The following is a 19396-nucleotide window of genomic DNA, read 5'->3' as shown; positions in this document are numbered from 1 at the left end:
CCTCGCGCATTACCCGGTCGAAAGGCTTAAGTCTAATATGTGACATTAACAGAACCTGCTGGAGAGACAAGTTTGTCTCCCAGAGGCTGCCCCGTCTCTGGAATAGACTCCTCATACACGTCAAAGTACATCGCTGACCCTCTTCCAGCACATCCTTGATGAGTGGATGGGAAACCACAAATTTGTCCTAGGGGTTCCACCTGTGTCCCTCATTAGTGGGGCGACAGCACATCCTTGATGAGTGGATGGGAAACCACAAATTTGTCCTAGGGGTTCCACCTGTGTCCCTCATTAGTGGGGCGACAGGTGCTGATTGAGGTTTCTTTTTTGGGGATAAACTTTTTGCTAGGCTTGTAAGGGCCCTAGGGCCATTAGCCTAGTATTCTCTTATGATCCTGGAAACTATCGCCCCATAAGCCTGACTAGCTTGGTCTGCAAAGCTATGGAAAGGATCATCATGGACCTCATAAATAAAGATATTGGGGACCTACAGACACTGGATCCTACCCAGTTCGGCTTTGTTAAGGGCAGATCCTGCCTCTTAAACCTGGTTGATTTCTTTGAAACAGTCACCATGCCATTGACGAGGGGAAGGTTGTCCACACAGCCTACCTGGACCTCACAAAAGTCTTTGATACAATACCCCACTCAGGCATTATAGATAAGCTCACCAGCTTAAATATAAACCCCTATGTCACTAGATGGATTGCAAACTGGCTCAAGGACAGAACCCACATGGTTAGAATTGCTGGAGCCATGTCAGACTCCAAACCAGTTACAAGTGGTGTCCCACAAGGCTCAGTCCTGGGACCTCTCTTGTTCGGTATATATTTTTCGAAGGTACAGGCCAACACGGAAGGACTGTGGCTGACCAAGTTCGCAGATGACTGCAAACTGGGCGCCATAATCAACTCTCCAGCTGACACAAGCATCCTCCATAAGGGCCTCATAGAAACAGACAACTGGTGCCAGAGCCATGGCCTCAAGCTAAATGCCAAAAAGTGTATAGTCATCCCCTTTGGCAAAAACAAAGTGCCCACAAATTACCACATAGGTGGTAATCCATTAAGTACAGAAGTAATTAGGGACCTGGGGACCCAAGTTGATAGCAATCTCTCATTTGACAACCACGTGGCCAAAGTGGTTAGAAAAACATTTTGTATAGCCCACCTAATCATGAAGGGATTCACATCTAGATCAGGGGAGGTCATCGTGCCTCTTTACTCATCCCTCATCAGGCCCATAATTGAGTACAATGCCCCTTTTGGGATGTACCTTACCAGACACCTGCAGCAACCGGAAAGACCCCAAAAGTACCTCACCAAGAGGATCAAAGGGCTCAAACAGATGCCATATGCTGCCTGGTTAAAGAAACTCCAGCTCTACTCAGTGTCATACCGCCTGTTCAGAGGCGATCTGTGCCTGACGTATAAAGCCATGTCCAGCCCGGAATTAATGGACATGCTGCACCTCAGAAAATCCAAATCCCATCGAGCTACGCGCTTGAGAGACTTGAACCTCAGCACTGAAATAAATAGGACATGCTGGAGGGACAGATTCATAACCCAGAGGCTCCCTTCACTCTGGAATAAAATCCCAGTCCAGGTTAGGCAGAGTCCCTCATTGACTCTCTTCAAGAGGAATCTTGATGAGTGGATGGGAGATCACTTCTGTGTCACTGTTAGACAGAGGCACAGTATACTAACCTCGAAAAAGGGCATAGCAAAATAAATTTAAAATGGGTGGCGAAAGCCAAACACATTCTGGCTAGGCTTATAAATGCCCTAGGGACAGATAGCCGCCTAGTATGAACCTATGATCTTATGCTGTTTTGGTGAAGAGAGCACTAGATGTAATGCTATTATACCTAAAGAAGCCAAGAGGGAGATATGGGTATTTGTCTTGACATTACATGTAATTCTGTCTGTAGCTTCTTGACCACCAGTCAAAAAATTATTTTAAACAAGTACCATTCATATCTGTCTGCTAAGTAAACCAGTGCTTTTATGTTTGCAGTTGTAGGGGTATTCTGCAAGTTTAGACATCAGAAATGTTAGTCTGATGCATGTTACTAAAGCAAAATAAATTTGCTTGCTTTATATTGTGATCAGCTGTACTCTTACTGCCTTTCCAGTAAGACTGCAGAGAGCTGTGTCCATGAGCATTCGCTGAGGAAATTGCGTGTTTTTTTTTTTTTTACTTCTGCTGTATCAAAAGGCTCCAGAAAGTTTGCTTTTGTATTTTTATATTGCACTTAAAGCTGTTTAACTATTTCTGCTGATTTTGTACTGCTACCTGTTTTATTTCACTTAATTATTTAAAACTTATCTTGGTAAGAGCTTGTCCTGACTTGGAGTTGGTGCTGTCCTGGATAGAGTAGTGTTTATTCTACTGAAAGTAGATTTATTGTTGCTATTTCTAGGTAGGTGAACAGTATTGGCTCAAAAATTATAGCTGCTTCTCATCAGAACACACAACTGCCCGAGTTGTAGCAAGGTAACAGGTACTGCAGGGAAGTCAGAATTTTCCCTTGGTACTGATATAATTTTACAAGCACTGTGTACTATTGTGCTCCGCGCAAAACCTTATTGCTCTGGTTTGCACAAATCTGCTACCAGCTGCTTAGTCTTTACTTGGTGCTCAGAATTGTCAGTGAGGCCCAGTAACCTCACTTTTGTAACACTTTTCTTATCCCTGTTCGAGGTTCTGTCACAGTACCATTTGACATCATGCAGAGACACGAGACTAGCTCTCTTTCTGTTGACATTCTTCTAGCACTTGGTGTCCTAACAAACTGCCTCATAGTTACTGGAAATTAACTCCTGTTTAAACTAGATGATTCTGCCTGTGAAAGGGGTTAATACCTAGCAAATTTGAAAGCATCAGTTTCCCAGCCTGATGCATGCAATTAGCATTATACTTTTATAGCTCCCACACATAAATTTAACATATCATACAGAGAACACAAAACTGTCGTACTATTCACTACCCACGCCTCCTAGAAGAAGTCTTAAAATTGTGCATTGACAAACCCCCTCAAATGCACATACACACCCATCAACATGCCACCAACACAACACTCCCATGTCTAGTACTCCTAAAGCAACTTCTGGAAGTATCTTGGTAGTTGAGGACTCTATTGTTAGATACTCAGACTCCACACTCAAGTGTAGAGTTACAGGTGTCTGTCTCTCAGGATCCAGAAGTGCAGGTATGAAAAGGGCTGTCAGGAAAATTCTCCACAAGAAATGTGACTATGACATAATAGTCAATGTGGGAGTAAATGACCAGACACAAAAACCATTGAAAACCATCAGGAGGATATACTGGAGGTTGCTACACAAGCTTCAATGAAGGTAACACTCTGGTTTTGAATGGTATCCTCCCTTCACTGAGATTAATGCCAAGATTCAAGGAGAAGATACTTGGATTCAGCAATTATCTGGTGTCATTCCAGGAAGATTCAGTTTGTGTCACCCTGGGACAAGATAATCAACAGTCCAAATTGCTTTGCAGAAGACAGTTTGTGTCTCTTGTTGAATGGTTTCTTCATAGTGGCCATAGCCTATGCTGCCTCTATTGTGCCTTTTTTATGCAGAGTTCATCCAATGAACATTTTAATCTAGCAAGCAAGTCATATCCCAAATTGGATATCATCAAGGTGGCCCTTCTCATTTTCAGAAGTCTTAACAGTAAACTGTCTGATTTGGAGGCATGTTTGCAGCTGGAACCTGCCCATGTTTGTGTTGGTTGAAATGTAAAGAGCGCATCCCCTCTGGGCCCTGAATTTTGTGCCTACCATGTCTTTAAACCCACTGGTAACTGTGGCAGTATTTGTGTTCATCATTGGCAGTATCCCTTCAAAGGTGATGCCCGTATAATTCCCAGTGAACTCCTAGAAGTCTGGCTCACCTTAGGGAAGTCAAACTTCCAACTTGTAGCTTGTTATTGATCCCTATCAGTGGTGTCACACAGTCATGAAAAATTCTGGCATTGTTTGAATGTATACCTATAAGCAATGGCTCATTAATGCTATCCTTGATGACATCAACTATTCTTCCATGGACTGGAGTACTTGCACTGTCAGTGTAGGGTATGCTTAACATTTGCTGGCTTGGATTAACAAGAAATCCCTGGATCAACTTGTCTTCAGACCTACCAAGGGCAAGAATTTTCTTGACCAGATTCTCATAAACTTAGCTCCAGCCTGCTCCCTCCGCCTAACTGGTCCCTCAGTCCACCTACTAGTTACATTTACCCTCAAAACATCCAATCTCCTAGTAACCAACACCACTTTATTTAATGTCTTCAAAAACATCGCATTTGGCCTGAAATATGCAGCCAGCTGCTCTAACAATCTTTGTCTGTTTAGGCAAATTCATTGACCCAGCAGTCCCCTCTAAAACCAAATGGAGTGGTAAATTCCAAAAGAAAACACCCTGGTGGTCAGTCACTGTAAACAGACTGCATAACAGAAGGAAGAATTTGCATTTACCATATAAGGTCAGAACCCCCTGTGCATGAAGGTAATATAAAAAAGTCACTAAAACTGAAAGCAACCAAAAGACCAACAAAGCATCCTAGGAACTCGGGCTAGCAACTGAAGCAAATAATAACTACAAGTCTTTCTCCAGTTACAATAGAAAATTTAGAAATAATTCACTGTGCTACTATGAATGTTTTCATAATGGTGCCTCCCACTCAAATCTGAAAGGCATTGTTCATAGGTTCATACCAGGCTATCTGCCCTGGGGCAATTATAAGCCTAGCCCGATTCTGTATGGCTTACACCACCCCTTGATTTGAGTATACTGTGTCCTTTTTAAGGTTTAGTTTACTGTCTCTCTGTCCAATAGTGACACGGGAGTAATCCCTGGGACAAACCTACGATCCCCCATCCACCTATCGAGATTCTTCTTGAAGAGATTCAGTGAGGTGCTCTGCCTCACGTTAACTGGAATTCTATTCCAGAGCGAAGGGAGCCTCTGGGTTATGAACCTGTCCCTCCAGCAAGTTCTATTTATTTCTGTGCTGAGGTTCAAGTCCCTCGAGCGTGTGGCTCTAAGGGATTTAGATTTACTGAGGTGGAGCATGTCCATTAATTCTGGATTTGACATAGCTTTGTATGTCAGGCATAGATCGCCTCAAGTAGGCGGTATGCAACTGAGTAGAGCTGGAGTTTTTAACCGAGCAGCATATGGCATCTGTTTGAGACCCTTGATCCTCTTGGTGAGATACTTTTGGGGTCTTTCTAATTGCTGCAGGTGTCGGGTAAGGTACATCCCAAAGGGGCATTGTATTCTATGATGGGCCTGATGAGGGATGAATAAAGGGGCACGATTACCTCTCTTGATCTAGATGTGAAACCCTTCGTGATGAGGTGGGCTATGTAGAAGGTCTTTCTAACCACTTTGGCAATGTGGTTTTCAAAGGAGAGATTGCTATCAACTTGGGTCCCCAGGTCCCTAATAGCTTTCTCTGTACTTAATGGGTTTCCGCCTATGTGGTAATTTGTGGGCACATTGTTTTGCCAAAGGGTATGACTATACATTTTTTGGCGTTTAGCTTTAAACCATGGTGCTGGCACCAGTTATCTGTCTCTGTGAGACCTTTTTGAAGGATGTTTGTGTCAGCTGGAGAGTTGATTATGGCGCCCAGTTTGCAGTCGCTCAGAACTTGGTGAGCCATAGTCCTCCCACGTTTGCCTGTACCTCAGAAAAGTATATACCGAACAAGAGTGGTCCCAGGACAGAACCCTGTGGGACGCCACTTGTGACCGGTTTCGAGTCGGACATGGCTCCAGCAACTCTCACTCTGTGGGTTCTGTCTTTGAGCCAGTTTGCGACCCATCTTGTGACATAGGGGTTTATATTTAAGCTGGATAGCTTATCTATGATGCCCGAGTGGGGTATTGTGTCAAATGCCTTTGCAAGGTCCAGATAGGCTGTGTGGACTACCTTCCCTTCATCTATGGCTTTGCTGAATGTTTTGAAGAAGTCAACCAGGTTCAAAAGGCAGGATCTGCCCTTGACAAAGCCGAACTGGGTAGGATCTAGTGTCTGTAGGTCCCCAATGTCTTTGTTTATGAGCTCCATGATGATCCTCTCCATAGCCTTGCAGACTAAACTAGTCAGGCGTATAGGGCGATAGTTTCCAGGGTCCGTAGAGGCTCCACCTTTGTGGAGTGGGACCACTGTTGCTGTACGCCATTCTGTGGGCACATATCCTGTAGTGAGGCTGAGATTGTATAGCTGTTTTATTTGAGGGATTAGTTCCTCTTGGAGTTCATGTAGGACGCAACCTGGGACGCCATCTGGTCCCATGGAAGCAGTGTTTTTTGCTTTTAGAGGGCAGCCTTCACCTGAGCATCAGAGATGTTTGGGAGGCAGCCCTCTGCTGGGATAGATACTTGCTCTTTTGGGGGGGGGAGGGACGTTTGCACTGAACCCGTCTGCCAGGATATTGGCGATGTCTGTGGGTTCAGTGTATTTTTTGTTGTTTAGAATCAACTCGGAACAAGTCTGGGAGTTGCATCCCAGGTTTCTAACATAACTGAAAAAAGCCTTATGATTGTCTTTGGTGTCCTGTGCAATTTTTCTCTCGAAGCTGGCCTTGGAGGATTTTATGAGGGATCGTAATTTTTTGCTAGTACTGATCAGAGATGCCTTCCTATTAGGGATTTTGCTCTATCATGTAGTAGCTTCCTCCTTCTGTTGTACAGTTTATTTATGGCAGGGGTCCACCAGACTGGACGCCTGCCTTTGGATGATTGGGTCTTGGTTTTGTTTGGGATAGCATGATCCATGCATTCCTGGAGATGTCCGTAGAATGCGTTTATATAGGATTCTGCAGTTTGGGCCATAGTTTCCACTGGCCTTGGGGCCTTGAAGGATTCCACTTCGGTTTTGAGAAGTGAGAAGTTCGCTTTTGAGAAGTTTTTCACTGTGGTTTTCTGGGCTCGGGGTGGGGTCGGGATGTGGACATCCAGTGAAATTCATTTATGGTCTGATCTTACCAATGAGGGATATACTTCTGGTGTGGAGCATAGAGTCCCCATGTTGGTAATGATCAGGTCTAGTATGTTGTCCCCTCTAACATATTAGCAAACAAGTTTTCTGCCAGCTTCTTCCCTGATGCTAACATCTCAACTCTAGTTATCCTTGAGTCACTTCCCTCCCATAATCAAGTATAATGTTCTTAAAGTACGAAGACCAGAAACACCTTATCCATGGGTCGCAACAATATATGGGGCTGTTTAGTAAATAGCATTAAACATGCACTTGCCGATCCATCTCCTTAAACTGTTTTAGCCTATTAACAGACAGTACCCCTGATTCCTGATGCGCTGTGGTAATGACACACCTTCATAATGTTTGAACCCACCATGGGCTCTGGAAACTACAGACATATCATCCTTATGAGTCTTATCTGTAAATTCATGGCCCCATCATTACTGACCTCATAAATCATGACCTCAGAAAATCTGATTAGGCTTGATCCACAGCAACTCTGATTCGTAAAGCGTAGTCTATGCCTGCTAAATATTACATCTTTGAAAAGGTCATGCAGGTGGTAGAAAGTAGTCCTACAGGCCATGCTGTGTATCTTGATTTGGCCAAGACATTTGACACCATACCTCCTGATGGACTCATAAATGAGCTAATGACATTAAACATTGACACCTGTGTGGTAAGATGGATAACAGTCTTGAGAAAACAGCACACATTAGAGAAGAATTTATTAGAGGAGCTTAAAAAAGATTGGGAAGAGAGACTGGAAAAGCAGTTTGCAATGGCAGAACATATATTTGGCTCCCAAGAACACAACAAAGTCCAGACGGTTTAGGATTTTTGCTTGGAAGTGTGTGGTATAAAAATATCTGCGTAGACTTTAAAAAAAAATTCCTCAGATGGATAGCAAATTTTGGAGGCATGATGAGGACAAAACAAGTTTTTGGGAGTGTAATGAATTGGCAGATTTTAACAATTCCATACAGAGTATTCTGTCAGAAGTATTGGGGGGGTCAAATGTCACTGATTCATTTTTTTTTTGAGCTGGAACACAAGATCTGAATTGCCTAAACATAGTTAGGCCTTGTTAATTCTTTTGGCTGCCAAAAAAAGCCATTACTAGAAAATGGAAATCAGAATCTAAATCAAATGTATTTAAAGTATTGAATATTGCAAATGAGATAAAAGAACTAGAAGAGGGATCTTTAGAAAAAAAAAGGAGGGAACAAATTACATAGAAATAAATGGAATTTGGGTGAAAATATAAGCAGAATAATGTTCAGGATAAGGAGTTATGGTTTAAGGAAAAACAGAAATGCAATGATTTATGAAATGCTGAACTGAAGAAAACTGGTCTTACAAAGAAAGAAATAATGTAATGTTTAATGTGCATCAATGGGCAACAATGTTATATATTTTTTTCTTTTCTGTTAATGTATGGGTGCCTATATCTTAAGTAATAATTGAGTAAAGGTGCTTAAAAAAAAAAAAGAAAAAAAAAACATAACACATACTGTTAGAGTTGGCAGTGCCTCCTCGGTCAGAGGGGAGGTGATTAGTGGTACCCACCAGAGATCTGCGTTGGACCCCTCCTGTTTGTAATTTCTTTGTCTGACATCAAAACTGGTGACACTGATCTCTGATTTACCAATTTTTCTGATGACTGCAGGCTGAGTGTATTGTCAAGACAACCCAAGATACTTATACCCTTCATAATGAATTAACATGAGGCAATTCCTAGTACAGAAAAAGGGCTTAAACACCAAGGCATATACAGTACTATCCCTTCCAGGAAAGAGCAAATTGCTTAAAGTTACTGCTTTTATCAATCTATCAAGAGTCCATTATTGGAGCTGTGGGCTGTCTGCTTCCTTTCCTTTAGACTCCATATGGCATTTGTATTCATTAATTCTTCAGTATATTACAACTGATTGTCAAAGGCATCTCTTCTAAATCCAAGGAAGTCTCGTCTCCCTTAACACTCTGCCCTGGTAAAAGACCCATTATAGAATATAACTCACCGTTTGGCATGCACCTTACTAAGCACATCAAAAAACTTAAAATGTTGATGTTCCTAATAAAAATTATTTCTGGTGTCAAAAATCTTGGCCACCAGGAGAGACTGGAATCCATGTCCCTGTACACACTGTTGTCTGTGCTGCTGGGGGGTGGATTCTGTGCCTCACTTTACCGTGCAGCCAGCATTAGAACAAGAAGTCTCAATCTGTATAAGGAAATAAATAAAACAAGATGGAGAGAGCGAGAGAGAGATCCATCACCCAGCACCTCCTTCTGCTCTGAGTTAGGCTTCCCTATACATCAAGAAATGCAGTTTCCAGTCCTCCTTTAATCGTAGCTTAGACAACTGGATGGGTATTCTTACATTTACTCACTTACTATGATTTACAGGCATTGCCCTCCTTGGAAAGGGTGGTAGAGTTTCAAGGTGGTTATTGGCAAGGCACAGATGGCCTCTGTTAACTATTTTTAACTAGGAAGTCCTCGGCCAGTTAGGTAGCACCTGTGTGAGACCTAAAACAAACAGGGCATGCATGAGTCATGTAAATAGTACAGTCATTTAAGAGCATCACCTCTCTTTACTTATGAAGTCCTGTAGGAGTGTTTTGAAATTCAGTGGACTGAGCTGTAGGTTTTACTAGTGCTTTTCCTGGTGCATGGTTGGTCATTGTAGTACTTGGTTTAATATAGAACTTGCAGCAGCACATCACCTGTCCATCACTGTTTGACTGTCACCATAGTGGTCAAGGGTATATAAACCTGATTACTTAGAACATAAGTAAGTTGTCAGCTTGAAGGTAATAAAGTAGTATGTCAGTTTTACAGAATCTTAATTTGAATACTAGCTACAAAAATCTTTGGTTATTCTGTATTTTAATCTTTATCTTAATTCTCTTGCAGATTCTCAGCCTAAAGAAGCAAAGAAGGTAAGTAGAAAACAAGAACAATTATTTATTCAAATATTTATGCTACTGAAGTATTTAACACAGATTTTTCATTTAAAAGCTGCAGCTGCAAGACTGCAGTTTATTTTTAGTAGCAATATTCCTTGTTCTTTTCGGGGATAATGAAGCAACTTTGATATCATTATTGACACAATATTAAAAATATTATAAAAACATTTTGCAAGGAAAACATTTTAATTTCCATTGGCTGCTGTGGTGGATGTAAAGGGATAAAATCCTAACTATGAACCAGGCGACCCGGGTTTGATTAGCTGCTTGTGATACTAATGGAAGCTGCAGGGAGGGACGGGCGTTACCATCACAGGTGGATGGGTTGGTGGACCTCTGGGCATCTAATGTGTCTATCCCTGGTGGAGACTAGGAAAGCACATTAGAATGCATGTGTAAAGAGGGGAACAGGGTTGAGACATGGCTGAGCTACCTCAGAGATGGGGGAATATGCAGCATGTCTCCATTGCACACCTGTCCAACAGACATGCCATTAGTTCTGTGAAGGAGGGGAAAAATGGGTTGGTTATAAGTAATCGCCTGGATGGAAAGCACAGATGTACTGAGCCCACAGGTACCTAGCTCCATGAATGGTCCCAGCACCACCAGAGTGAAGCCCAGGAGAGGCAAGGAGATAGCTGCTAGATCCAAAACGGGCAGGTACTAGCATCCAGGACCTGCATCATGAAGGACAGAGGAGGAACAGAAAAAAAAAATAAACATTTCTGTTTGTTAATGCAAATAATAAAATATATTGCAAGTCATCTGCAAACTAATTTTCTCTTCAGCTTACAACAGTAAAGAATTAGTACTTAAGTGTGGCCGTCACAGCAGTTAGATTCTTGCCAATGGCACCTGTAACCTGGGCTTGACACATATTGGTTTCAGAACATTTGAACGAGGAGAAGCGACTGAACATTCTTTGGCTAATTTGCCTTCCCAGGGAGACTGAATGCAGAAAGAATCTTGACAGTCAAGATTCTATTGCTTTCTGCCCCCCATAAAAATAATTAGTAAGTAAGCACATTGTACAGATACGGCCACACTCCCAGTACACTGTATGGCAGTGCTTGTTCTTTACAGGTGCCTAGTAGTGAGATAATGTGTACAGTGTATACCCCTGAATGCCTTATTGGGCAGCTGCATTTTTGATCTACATTAAAGTTTAAACCAAGTATTTTAGAAATTAAAATTCTATATTTAATGCTGCTTTTTGATGTCATGTAGTCTTTTTGTAAACGATTATGTGATTTTTTGAGGTGATAAAACTTTATTTTTGCATGTATTTTGCTAGAATATATGCTCAGGCAGGAAACTGTTAACATGTTCATTTAATAGTAAATCACATACATCTCTGTGGGTGTGATTGACTTTGGTGTTTTGTTTATCACACTGCATAGTTAGTAAAGTGAAATTTAATGATTAATTATTGACACCAAACGTCAGGCTCCACTGCAAAGCTTCCAGCGTGTTGTGCATCCTCCTTCCTGTGTTTGTGTTCTCAAGCTTCAAAGATCACTGCCTCTGTGAACCAGCCCGATGTGATCATCACATACTTGATTATTTCTGTTCGCAGCTCAGTCCGTGCTGTAGAAGGTTAGTGTGCGTACCATCACAGTTAAGTAGTGCAAACTTCCTGTTTTCTCTCTGAATCTGACTTTGCCTCCCTGAAATTTATAAATGCATTATGATATACCGATTGTATTTATTTGTATTTTAACCAAATAATTTATGCCACTCCACACACATGCACATACATATTTTTTATTCAAACATTTCAGGAGATTGTCTCATAACTGTCTGGGGTGTGTTGGTAGCTGTCAGAATACCTCTTTGTCCTAAGCTATTAAGGATTTTTATGTTTTGCATCTTGTCACTCTCATCTTTACACCTGATAACAGATACCTCAGCTGTTGTCACTGGAGTTTGGGTTCATTCACCGTGTTCAGCGTGCACGGGATGTGCAAAATTGTGTGGAATTGATCTTCTAATATTGAAAAGAATCACAGACGCTTAAGCTGTTTTCTAGAATACTTATTATTAATGATATTCCAAGAAATGCAAGTTTGCCACTACTTGAGAGGAAAATCCTGTTGTCAGTGATTCATTGAGAAGGCAGACTGAAGCACAAGAGGACATTATTTCCAGTGACCTTGTAGTGTAAAAACAAGCTGTGTAAGAACTTGGCTGCAGCATGTTATAGTTATTACACATAGTTTAATTGATCCCCAGATGCGTATTTATTGTAGTGGAAAAAGCATGTTTTTGTTTTATTTTAAACTGTTCTGCAATCATCTGTCTTTAAGTTTATGCTATACAGTTAAACAATTTTATACTAGAAAGTACTAGATACAGTGGATATAAAACATTTATACATCCCTGTTAAAATGCCAGGTTTTTGTGATGCAAAAAATGCGACCACAATAAATCATTTCAAAACTTTTCCCACCTTTAATGTGACCTATAACCTGTACAATTCAACTGAAAAACAAGCAAATCTGTTGGGGGAAAAATATAAAAAATAAAAAACATACAGTATGCTGGTTGCATAAGTGCACACCCTTAAAGTAATACTTTGTTGAAGCACCTTTTGATTTAATTACAGCATTCAGTATTCTTGGGTACACACTTGATTAACCCCAAATAAAGTTCATCTGTTCTAGTAGGATTTTCCTGACATTTACTCAGTTGACTGCTACAGCAAAAGCCATGGTTCGCAGAGAGTTTACAAAGCATCAAAGGGATCTATTTTTTTTAGAAGGTATCAGTCAGGAGAAGGATACAAAAAATTTTCCACAGCATTGGATATACCATGGAACACAGTGAAGACAGTCATCAAAAAGTGGAGAGAATATGGGTTAACAGTGACATTGCAAAGAACTGGACGTCTCTCCAAAATTGATGAAAAGACGGGATGAAAACTGGTCAGGGAGGCTGCCTACAGCAACACTGAAGGAGCTGCAGGAATTTCTGGCAAGTACTGGTTATTTACTACATGTGGCAACAAACTCCCATATTCTCCATATGTTTGGACTATGAGGTAGGGTTGCAAGACAGAAGCCTTTTCTTACACAGAAAAACATAGAGGCCTGACTAAAATTTGCAAAACAATGCATCAAGTCTCCCAAAAGCATGTGGGAAAATGGGTTATGGTCTGATGAGACCAAGGTTGAACATTTTGGCCACAATTCCAAAAGGTGTGTTAGGTGCTAAAACAACACTTCGCCTCACCAAAACAACACCATCCCCACGGCGAAGCATATTGGTGGCAGTGTCATGCTTTAGGGTTGCTTTTCTTCAGCTGGAACTGGGACTTTAGTCAAGGTGGAGGGAATTATGAACAATTCCAAATACCAGTCACTTTTGGCCCAAAACTTTTAGACATCTTTTAGAAAGCTGAAGAGGAATTTCACCACAACAGTGACCCCTAAGCATACATCTAAATCAACAAAAGAATGGCTTCTCCAGAAGAAAATTTAAAGTTTTGGAATCTCCCAGCCAGAGCCCAGACCTGAATCCAATAGAAAATCTGTGGGGGGGTGACCTGAAGAGGGCTGTGTACAACAGATGTCCTCGCAATCTGACAGATTTGGAGTGCTTTTGCAAGGAAGAGTAGGCAAATATTGCCAAGTCAAGATGTGCCATGCTGATCCTACCCAAGAAGACTGAATGCTGTAATTAAATCAAAAGATGCTTCAACAATGTATTAGTTTAAGGGTGTGGACACTTATGCAACCAGCATATTGTACATTTTTTATTTTTTATATTTTTTCCCCTAACAGATTTCTTTGTTTTTCAATTGAATTGTACAGGTTATAGGTCACATTAAAGGTCTGAAAAGTTTTGAAATGATTTATTGTGGTCTCATCTTTTTTATATCACAAAAACCTGGCATTTTAACAGAGGTGTGTAAACATTTTATATCCACTGCAGCTCTGGAGTCTCATTTTTGTAGACAGACTGTCAGTGTTCAGTGTGTACTAATGTTGGTCTGCTCCATGTACATGCATCTTAAACCCATAATTATGTTCAGTTTGTGACATATAAACATAGCAGACATTTGCTTTAAGATTCCAATAACATTTTAATGCATGTGTTCATATACTCAGTTCAGAGCTTGCACTTACTTGCATGGCACATACTTTTTACAACCTTTGTAGCCAGTGGGGTGCTTGTTTTTTTTTTGCCCCATTTTTCTAAGTGTATTGATTTAATTCTTGGTTTTGTGATGTTGCTGCAGATCCTTACTCTGTATTTAAAAAAAAAAAAAAAAAAAAAAACAGGAAACAAAACTACATGATAATATAATAGTGCAGGCTGCTAACTCATTGCTGAGCATTGGGTCATTGGATTATGTTTGAATCTGTAAAGCCATTCCATATACCAAGGTGAAAGTTTCACACAGACTTTTTATTATATGTTGTGAAAAGAGTATGGAGTCTGCAGCTGGAAGAAGGTATTATATTTGCAGACACATGGCTGAGAACGGTCATTGGTACTAGTGGAAACTCTGTGGGACTTTTGTGGTGGGGGGATTTTTAAATATTAAAATAAATTGCATCCGCTTTTCTCTATAGTATTGTTATAAATCACATGCATAAACAAGCGAATTGAAAATTCATACAATTTGCTTGGAATATTATTTTACTCAGCAAGCATTACAGCAGTTAAGAGTTTGAGGAAAAATCCCAAAGTTTCTGATAATAAGCGTGTGGAGGGTAGATTGCTGTGGATTATTTTTGAAATAAAGGCAGAACCATTGAATTCTTCTGCAGTGAAATGTTATCAGAGCCTATACATACAATGGTAATATCCAGTACTGATGAAAAATAAATTAAAAGTGAAAAAATAAGCAGGTTTGCAGAAGTGCAAACCCTCACTTGTGCTTGCATGTGTCCACATGGATATCCCCCACAGTCTTACCTAAATATGCTAACATGAATGTTGCACAGTAGAAGATAGAGTGCACACCACATTAATGAGAAATTGTTCCCGTTCCCCATTTGCATCATTTTGCGGCAGAAAGTAGCATTACCTTGGCTGCAGTTCACAAAAGCAGAATCAAAGTCATCATCATCTTCTTTCGGCTGTTCCTGTTAGGGGTTGCCAAAGCGGATCATCTGTTTCCATTTCTTCCTGTCCTCTGCATCATGCCCTTTCACACCAACCGCCTGCATGTCCTCTCTCACCACATCCATAAACCTCATCTTAGGCCTTCCTCTTTTCCTGTTACCTGGCAGCTCCATCCTTAGCATCCTTTTCCCAATATACCCAGCATCCCTCCTCAGCACATGTCCAAACCAACGCAATCTCACCTCTCTTGCTGTGTCTCCAAACTGTCCAACCTGAGCTGACCCTCTAATATACTGATTCCTAATCCTGTCCATCCTAGTCATACCCAGTGCAAATCTTAACATCTTTAACTCTGCCACATCCAGCTCTGACTCCTGCCTTTTCGACAATGCTACCGTCTCCAACCCATATAACATAGCTGGTCTCACTACCCTCTTGTAGACCTTCCCTTTCACTCTTATTGGTACCCGTCTGTCACAAATCACTCCTGACACTCTTCTCCACCCATTCCACCCTGCCTGTACTCTCTCTTCTCCACCCATTCCACCCTGCCTGTACTCTCTTCTTCACCTCTCTTCCACACTCACCATTACTCTGAACTGTTGATCCCAAGTACTTAAACTCATCCACCTGTACCATCTTTACTCCCTGCATCCTCACCATTCCTCTACCCTCCCTCTCATTTACACACAAATATTCTGTTTTAGCCCTGCTGACCTTCATTCCTCTCCTCTCTAAAGCATATCTCCACCTCTCCAGGGTCTCCTGAACCTGGTCCCTACTCTCGCTACATATCACAATGTCATCTGCAAACATCATAGTCCATGGGGCCTCCTGTTTAATCTCATCTGTCAACCTGTCCATCACCACTGCAAATAAGAAAGGGCTCAGAGCTGATCCTTGATGTAATCCCACCTCCACCTTAAACGTATCTGTCACTCCCACCGCAGTCCTCACCAATGTCACACTACCCCTGTACATATCCTGTACCACTCTTACATACTTCTCTGCCACTCCCGACTTCCTCATAGAATACCACAACTCCTCTCTAGGCACCCTTTCATATGCTTTCTCTAAGTCCACAACGACACAATGCAACTCCTTCTGACCTTCTCTGTATTTCTCCACGAGCAGAATCAAAGTAAAACTCTATATTCCCTTATATGTAAGAAAGCGACTACACAGACAAACAACATTGAATAACAGTGTTCCCCACATCATGGGAATAAGTGGTACTGGCAGTCAACCACAGTTAAATCTTAGTCCAGTAATTAAGGGTGCAGTGAAACTGACTCTATTCATATTATTTGCTGCAGCAGGATCAGGATGAAACATGCCATTTTTCTTTAGGAAAAAAGTAAGATCATTTCTTTTCTTGTAGGTACTGAACATTGAATGAATTTGGACCCTCACCACAGTTTCAGCTGTTTGTTAACGTTGTGTTAGAGAGTTATTGAGCACTGCAGTCTTGGTGAAATCCTCATCATGGAAGGCACAACATAGGTGATTGGTTCAAGTATCAGTGAAACTGATGGATAGTGAGTGGTTGACATGATATTATACAGCTGATTACCCAAGGGTTGTTTTACATTTGGGAAAGTGTGTTGTTGGTTAGTAACATATTCTGTACATACACATTATTTGAAGCCTTGCTGAACTATAGTGTTACTTCTCACCACATATTGTAGCTCTGTGACCGAATTCTAGGTGGAACGTAACTAGGCACTCCAGTGACAATTTAATGAAAAGATAGAAAGTGGTCACCCTTTCACTGAAGGAGGGAAGAAAAGTTATATGTATTTTTGTTAAAATTTTATTCTAAGTCTAGGAAAATACATTAGCATTACTGTTTTCCTTTTAGCTAATATGCTTCTGCTGACTTTAAAAAGTGCAGCAGTGTAGTTCTTGACTAGAATATATTTGCAGACTATATTTCACAGTTCATCCAAATGTGAAGGCCAGACACCGAACCAGAGTTTACCTGATAGATTTGGCGTTGGGAAGCATTTTTTACCATTCATTTTTCTTTCAGTTTTTCTGTCCCAGTAAGCTTTTTATACATTAAACTAGTGAATATAAAATGGCACAAGGAAGAATATACACAAAAATTTGGGCACACTTTGTAGTTCAATGCACAGCTGTAATCTGGTTGACTATTAAAAAATATATATATCAAATGCATGATGGACTAAAAAGACACTGCTCTGTCTCTATGTAGCTGACTGCTCCAGGAACCACTTTTACTTTTTGTGCGTTAACCAGCGATTAGGAGTTCCACCTTCACTACCTCAACGATTAAGGCCAGCAGGATTTAGTCATCCCGACAGCACAAAATTTCCTTAGGCTACCTTCACCCTTTCCCTTGTCCATGATGTTGTGCGGATAAGGACTCCTGTCCATATCTCTTCTGCCATACTCGGAAGTGGTCACAGTGGTTAAAATGACCCCAGACTGACATTATTTTCTTGATTCTGGAGAATTTCTCCTTATTTATTTCTGCATGATTTTAGTCAAGTTTGAACTATTTTTTTTCCCATCAGTTCTTCTAGAACAAGTTAAATTTATTCCATTTTTTTCAACTGTATTTGAACTGTTTTCCTCCCCTCACCCACAGTCTAGTACAATTTTCTTCTCAATGTAACTGTTCAGTTTTTCATTGCAGTGCATATTTTTGGTCTGTTTACTCTGAGGCAGTATATATAGGACTACCTTCAATTCTGCGGTCTTCTTTTGCATTTTGTTGTGTTAAATGTTTTTGGAGCTTTCTCTAGTGTTCCATGGGTGTCTTACAGCTTGTCGATTCATTTGAGTGGTTTTCTATACTGTTTTTGCCTTTATACTTTGAGTTCTTTCTCTTTGGGTGGTGTTGGTATTGTAATAAAGGAAGAAAGAAGGGAATTTAAGAAACAGAGTATGTGCCTAAAATTTCCCTGCAGGGCAAACTCACTAAATACGTAAAATGCTTTGGTAAGGCACATTTTTTTTGAACATTGAAATTGGTGCCAGCCTCATTTCATCCACGGTCAAGGCCAGGAAGAGCAGTTTAGAACTACAAAAACATCTGCTGCTGCTATTGTAGAGGATCCAGTGGTCTGGTAATTCCTTCCTCAGTGTACAAGCTTAACTTTCTTTTCCTCCCAAGCAACAGGAGGTTGAGAGAGGCTCATTGGGATTTTGGATGCAGACTCTTAAGGAGAGCAACAAAAATAATACAGAGTTTTATATTCATTAAAGAATAGCCGGGAGTATTCTAAGAACTAAACCAACATAAGACTGGAGAAAAGAGATCCTGACGATAGGGATGACTGTGGTTAGGGATACAGATAGGCAAGATGGGGCTGGAATTTATTGGAGGAAACTAGCAAAGGAACCAAGGTATTGGGAGCAAATAACTAGAAAGGGAAAGGTAATAGAATGCGAAGAGGCTAAGAATTTATTTGTACTGCAGGTTAGGGATTGTCTTCCCTATTAAGGATTGATATCAGAGTATAGGCAAAGAGAAAGAAATAGGGGGATCCTAATTGAAAGACCAGCACTGGAAGAGTTTTTAATAGAATCTAGAACAGAAGCTGCTGTTAAAAAAGGAATAATTAGTAGAGCATATAAAATATTGCATGATAATTGTAAGAATCAATCAGAGGAGCTTAGAAAGGATTGGGAAGAGAGACTGGATAAGAAATTCACAAAGAGACAACGGGGGATATATGTAGATCTCCCAAATATCCAACAAAGTCTCGAAGATTTAGGATCTTTGCCTAGAAGTGTTTATATAGATATTTTTACACCACAAGTAGACTCCAAAGAATTTTTCCTCAGGTGGATAGCAAATGTTGCAGGTGTGATGGGCAAGATAAGGTGGCTGGGAACATATGATGTCCTTCAAGAATGCAACTGCAGTCATAACATATGGGTTGTCCTGCCTCAGGCAGCCCTCGGTCGGCCGAATTCCAAAGTCTGGGTCCGGCGTCGGCTGGTGTCGCCTCCTCTCCGATGTCACAACGGCTGGAGTATAAAGGCATTGGCCGACGCCATCTTCTTCAGTCTTTCTTGCCGCGCAGTGCCCGAAGCAGAAGCAGTTCGCAAGTGCCGGTCAGTCAGCTCCTGTGTTTTCAGTACCGAAGTCATCTAAAAGCTAAGTACCCCGTTGGGGAACATTTCTTTCTTGCCTCAGCCGATGTCAGAACAATTTGAGAAAGTTAATAATTGTTTGTCTTGTGGAAAACAAATACCTCATAAGGACTTCCATTCTTACTGTCTTCCTTGCCTGGGCCCAGACCACGACGTCTCGGCCTGTGCTGCCTGTGCTTGCTTCAATAAGCGCACTCTCAGGCGCCGGGCAGA

General features: G+C 41.1%; 1 protein-coding gene across 2 annotated transcripts in view; it reads left to right on the top strand.

Moving 5' to 3' along the window:
* Window positions 1-19396, top strand: part of CCDC66 (coiled-coil domain containing 66) — a 1871188-nt gene that overhangs the window by 75234 nt on the left and 1776558 nt on the right. For both annotated transcript variants that reach the window (XM_044078704.1, XM_044078703.1), the window contains exon 3: window positions 9930-9955. In XM_044078704.1, coding sequence (XP_043934639.1) covers window positions 9930-9955 — 26 coding nt within the window. The remainder of the gene's footprint in view (window positions 1-9929; window positions 9956-19396) is intronic.

The sequence above is a fragment of the Protopterus annectens genome, chromosome 7.part1 (assembly GCF_019279795.1).
Source record: "Protopterus annectens isolate FY-2018-M chromosome 7.part1, PAN1.0, whole genome shotgun sequence".
Classification (NCBI taxonomy): Eukaryota; Metazoa; Chordata; order Ceratodontiformes; family Protopteridae; genus Protopterus; species Protopterus annectens.
This window is presented reverse-complemented; position numbering and strand designations above follow the sequence as displayed.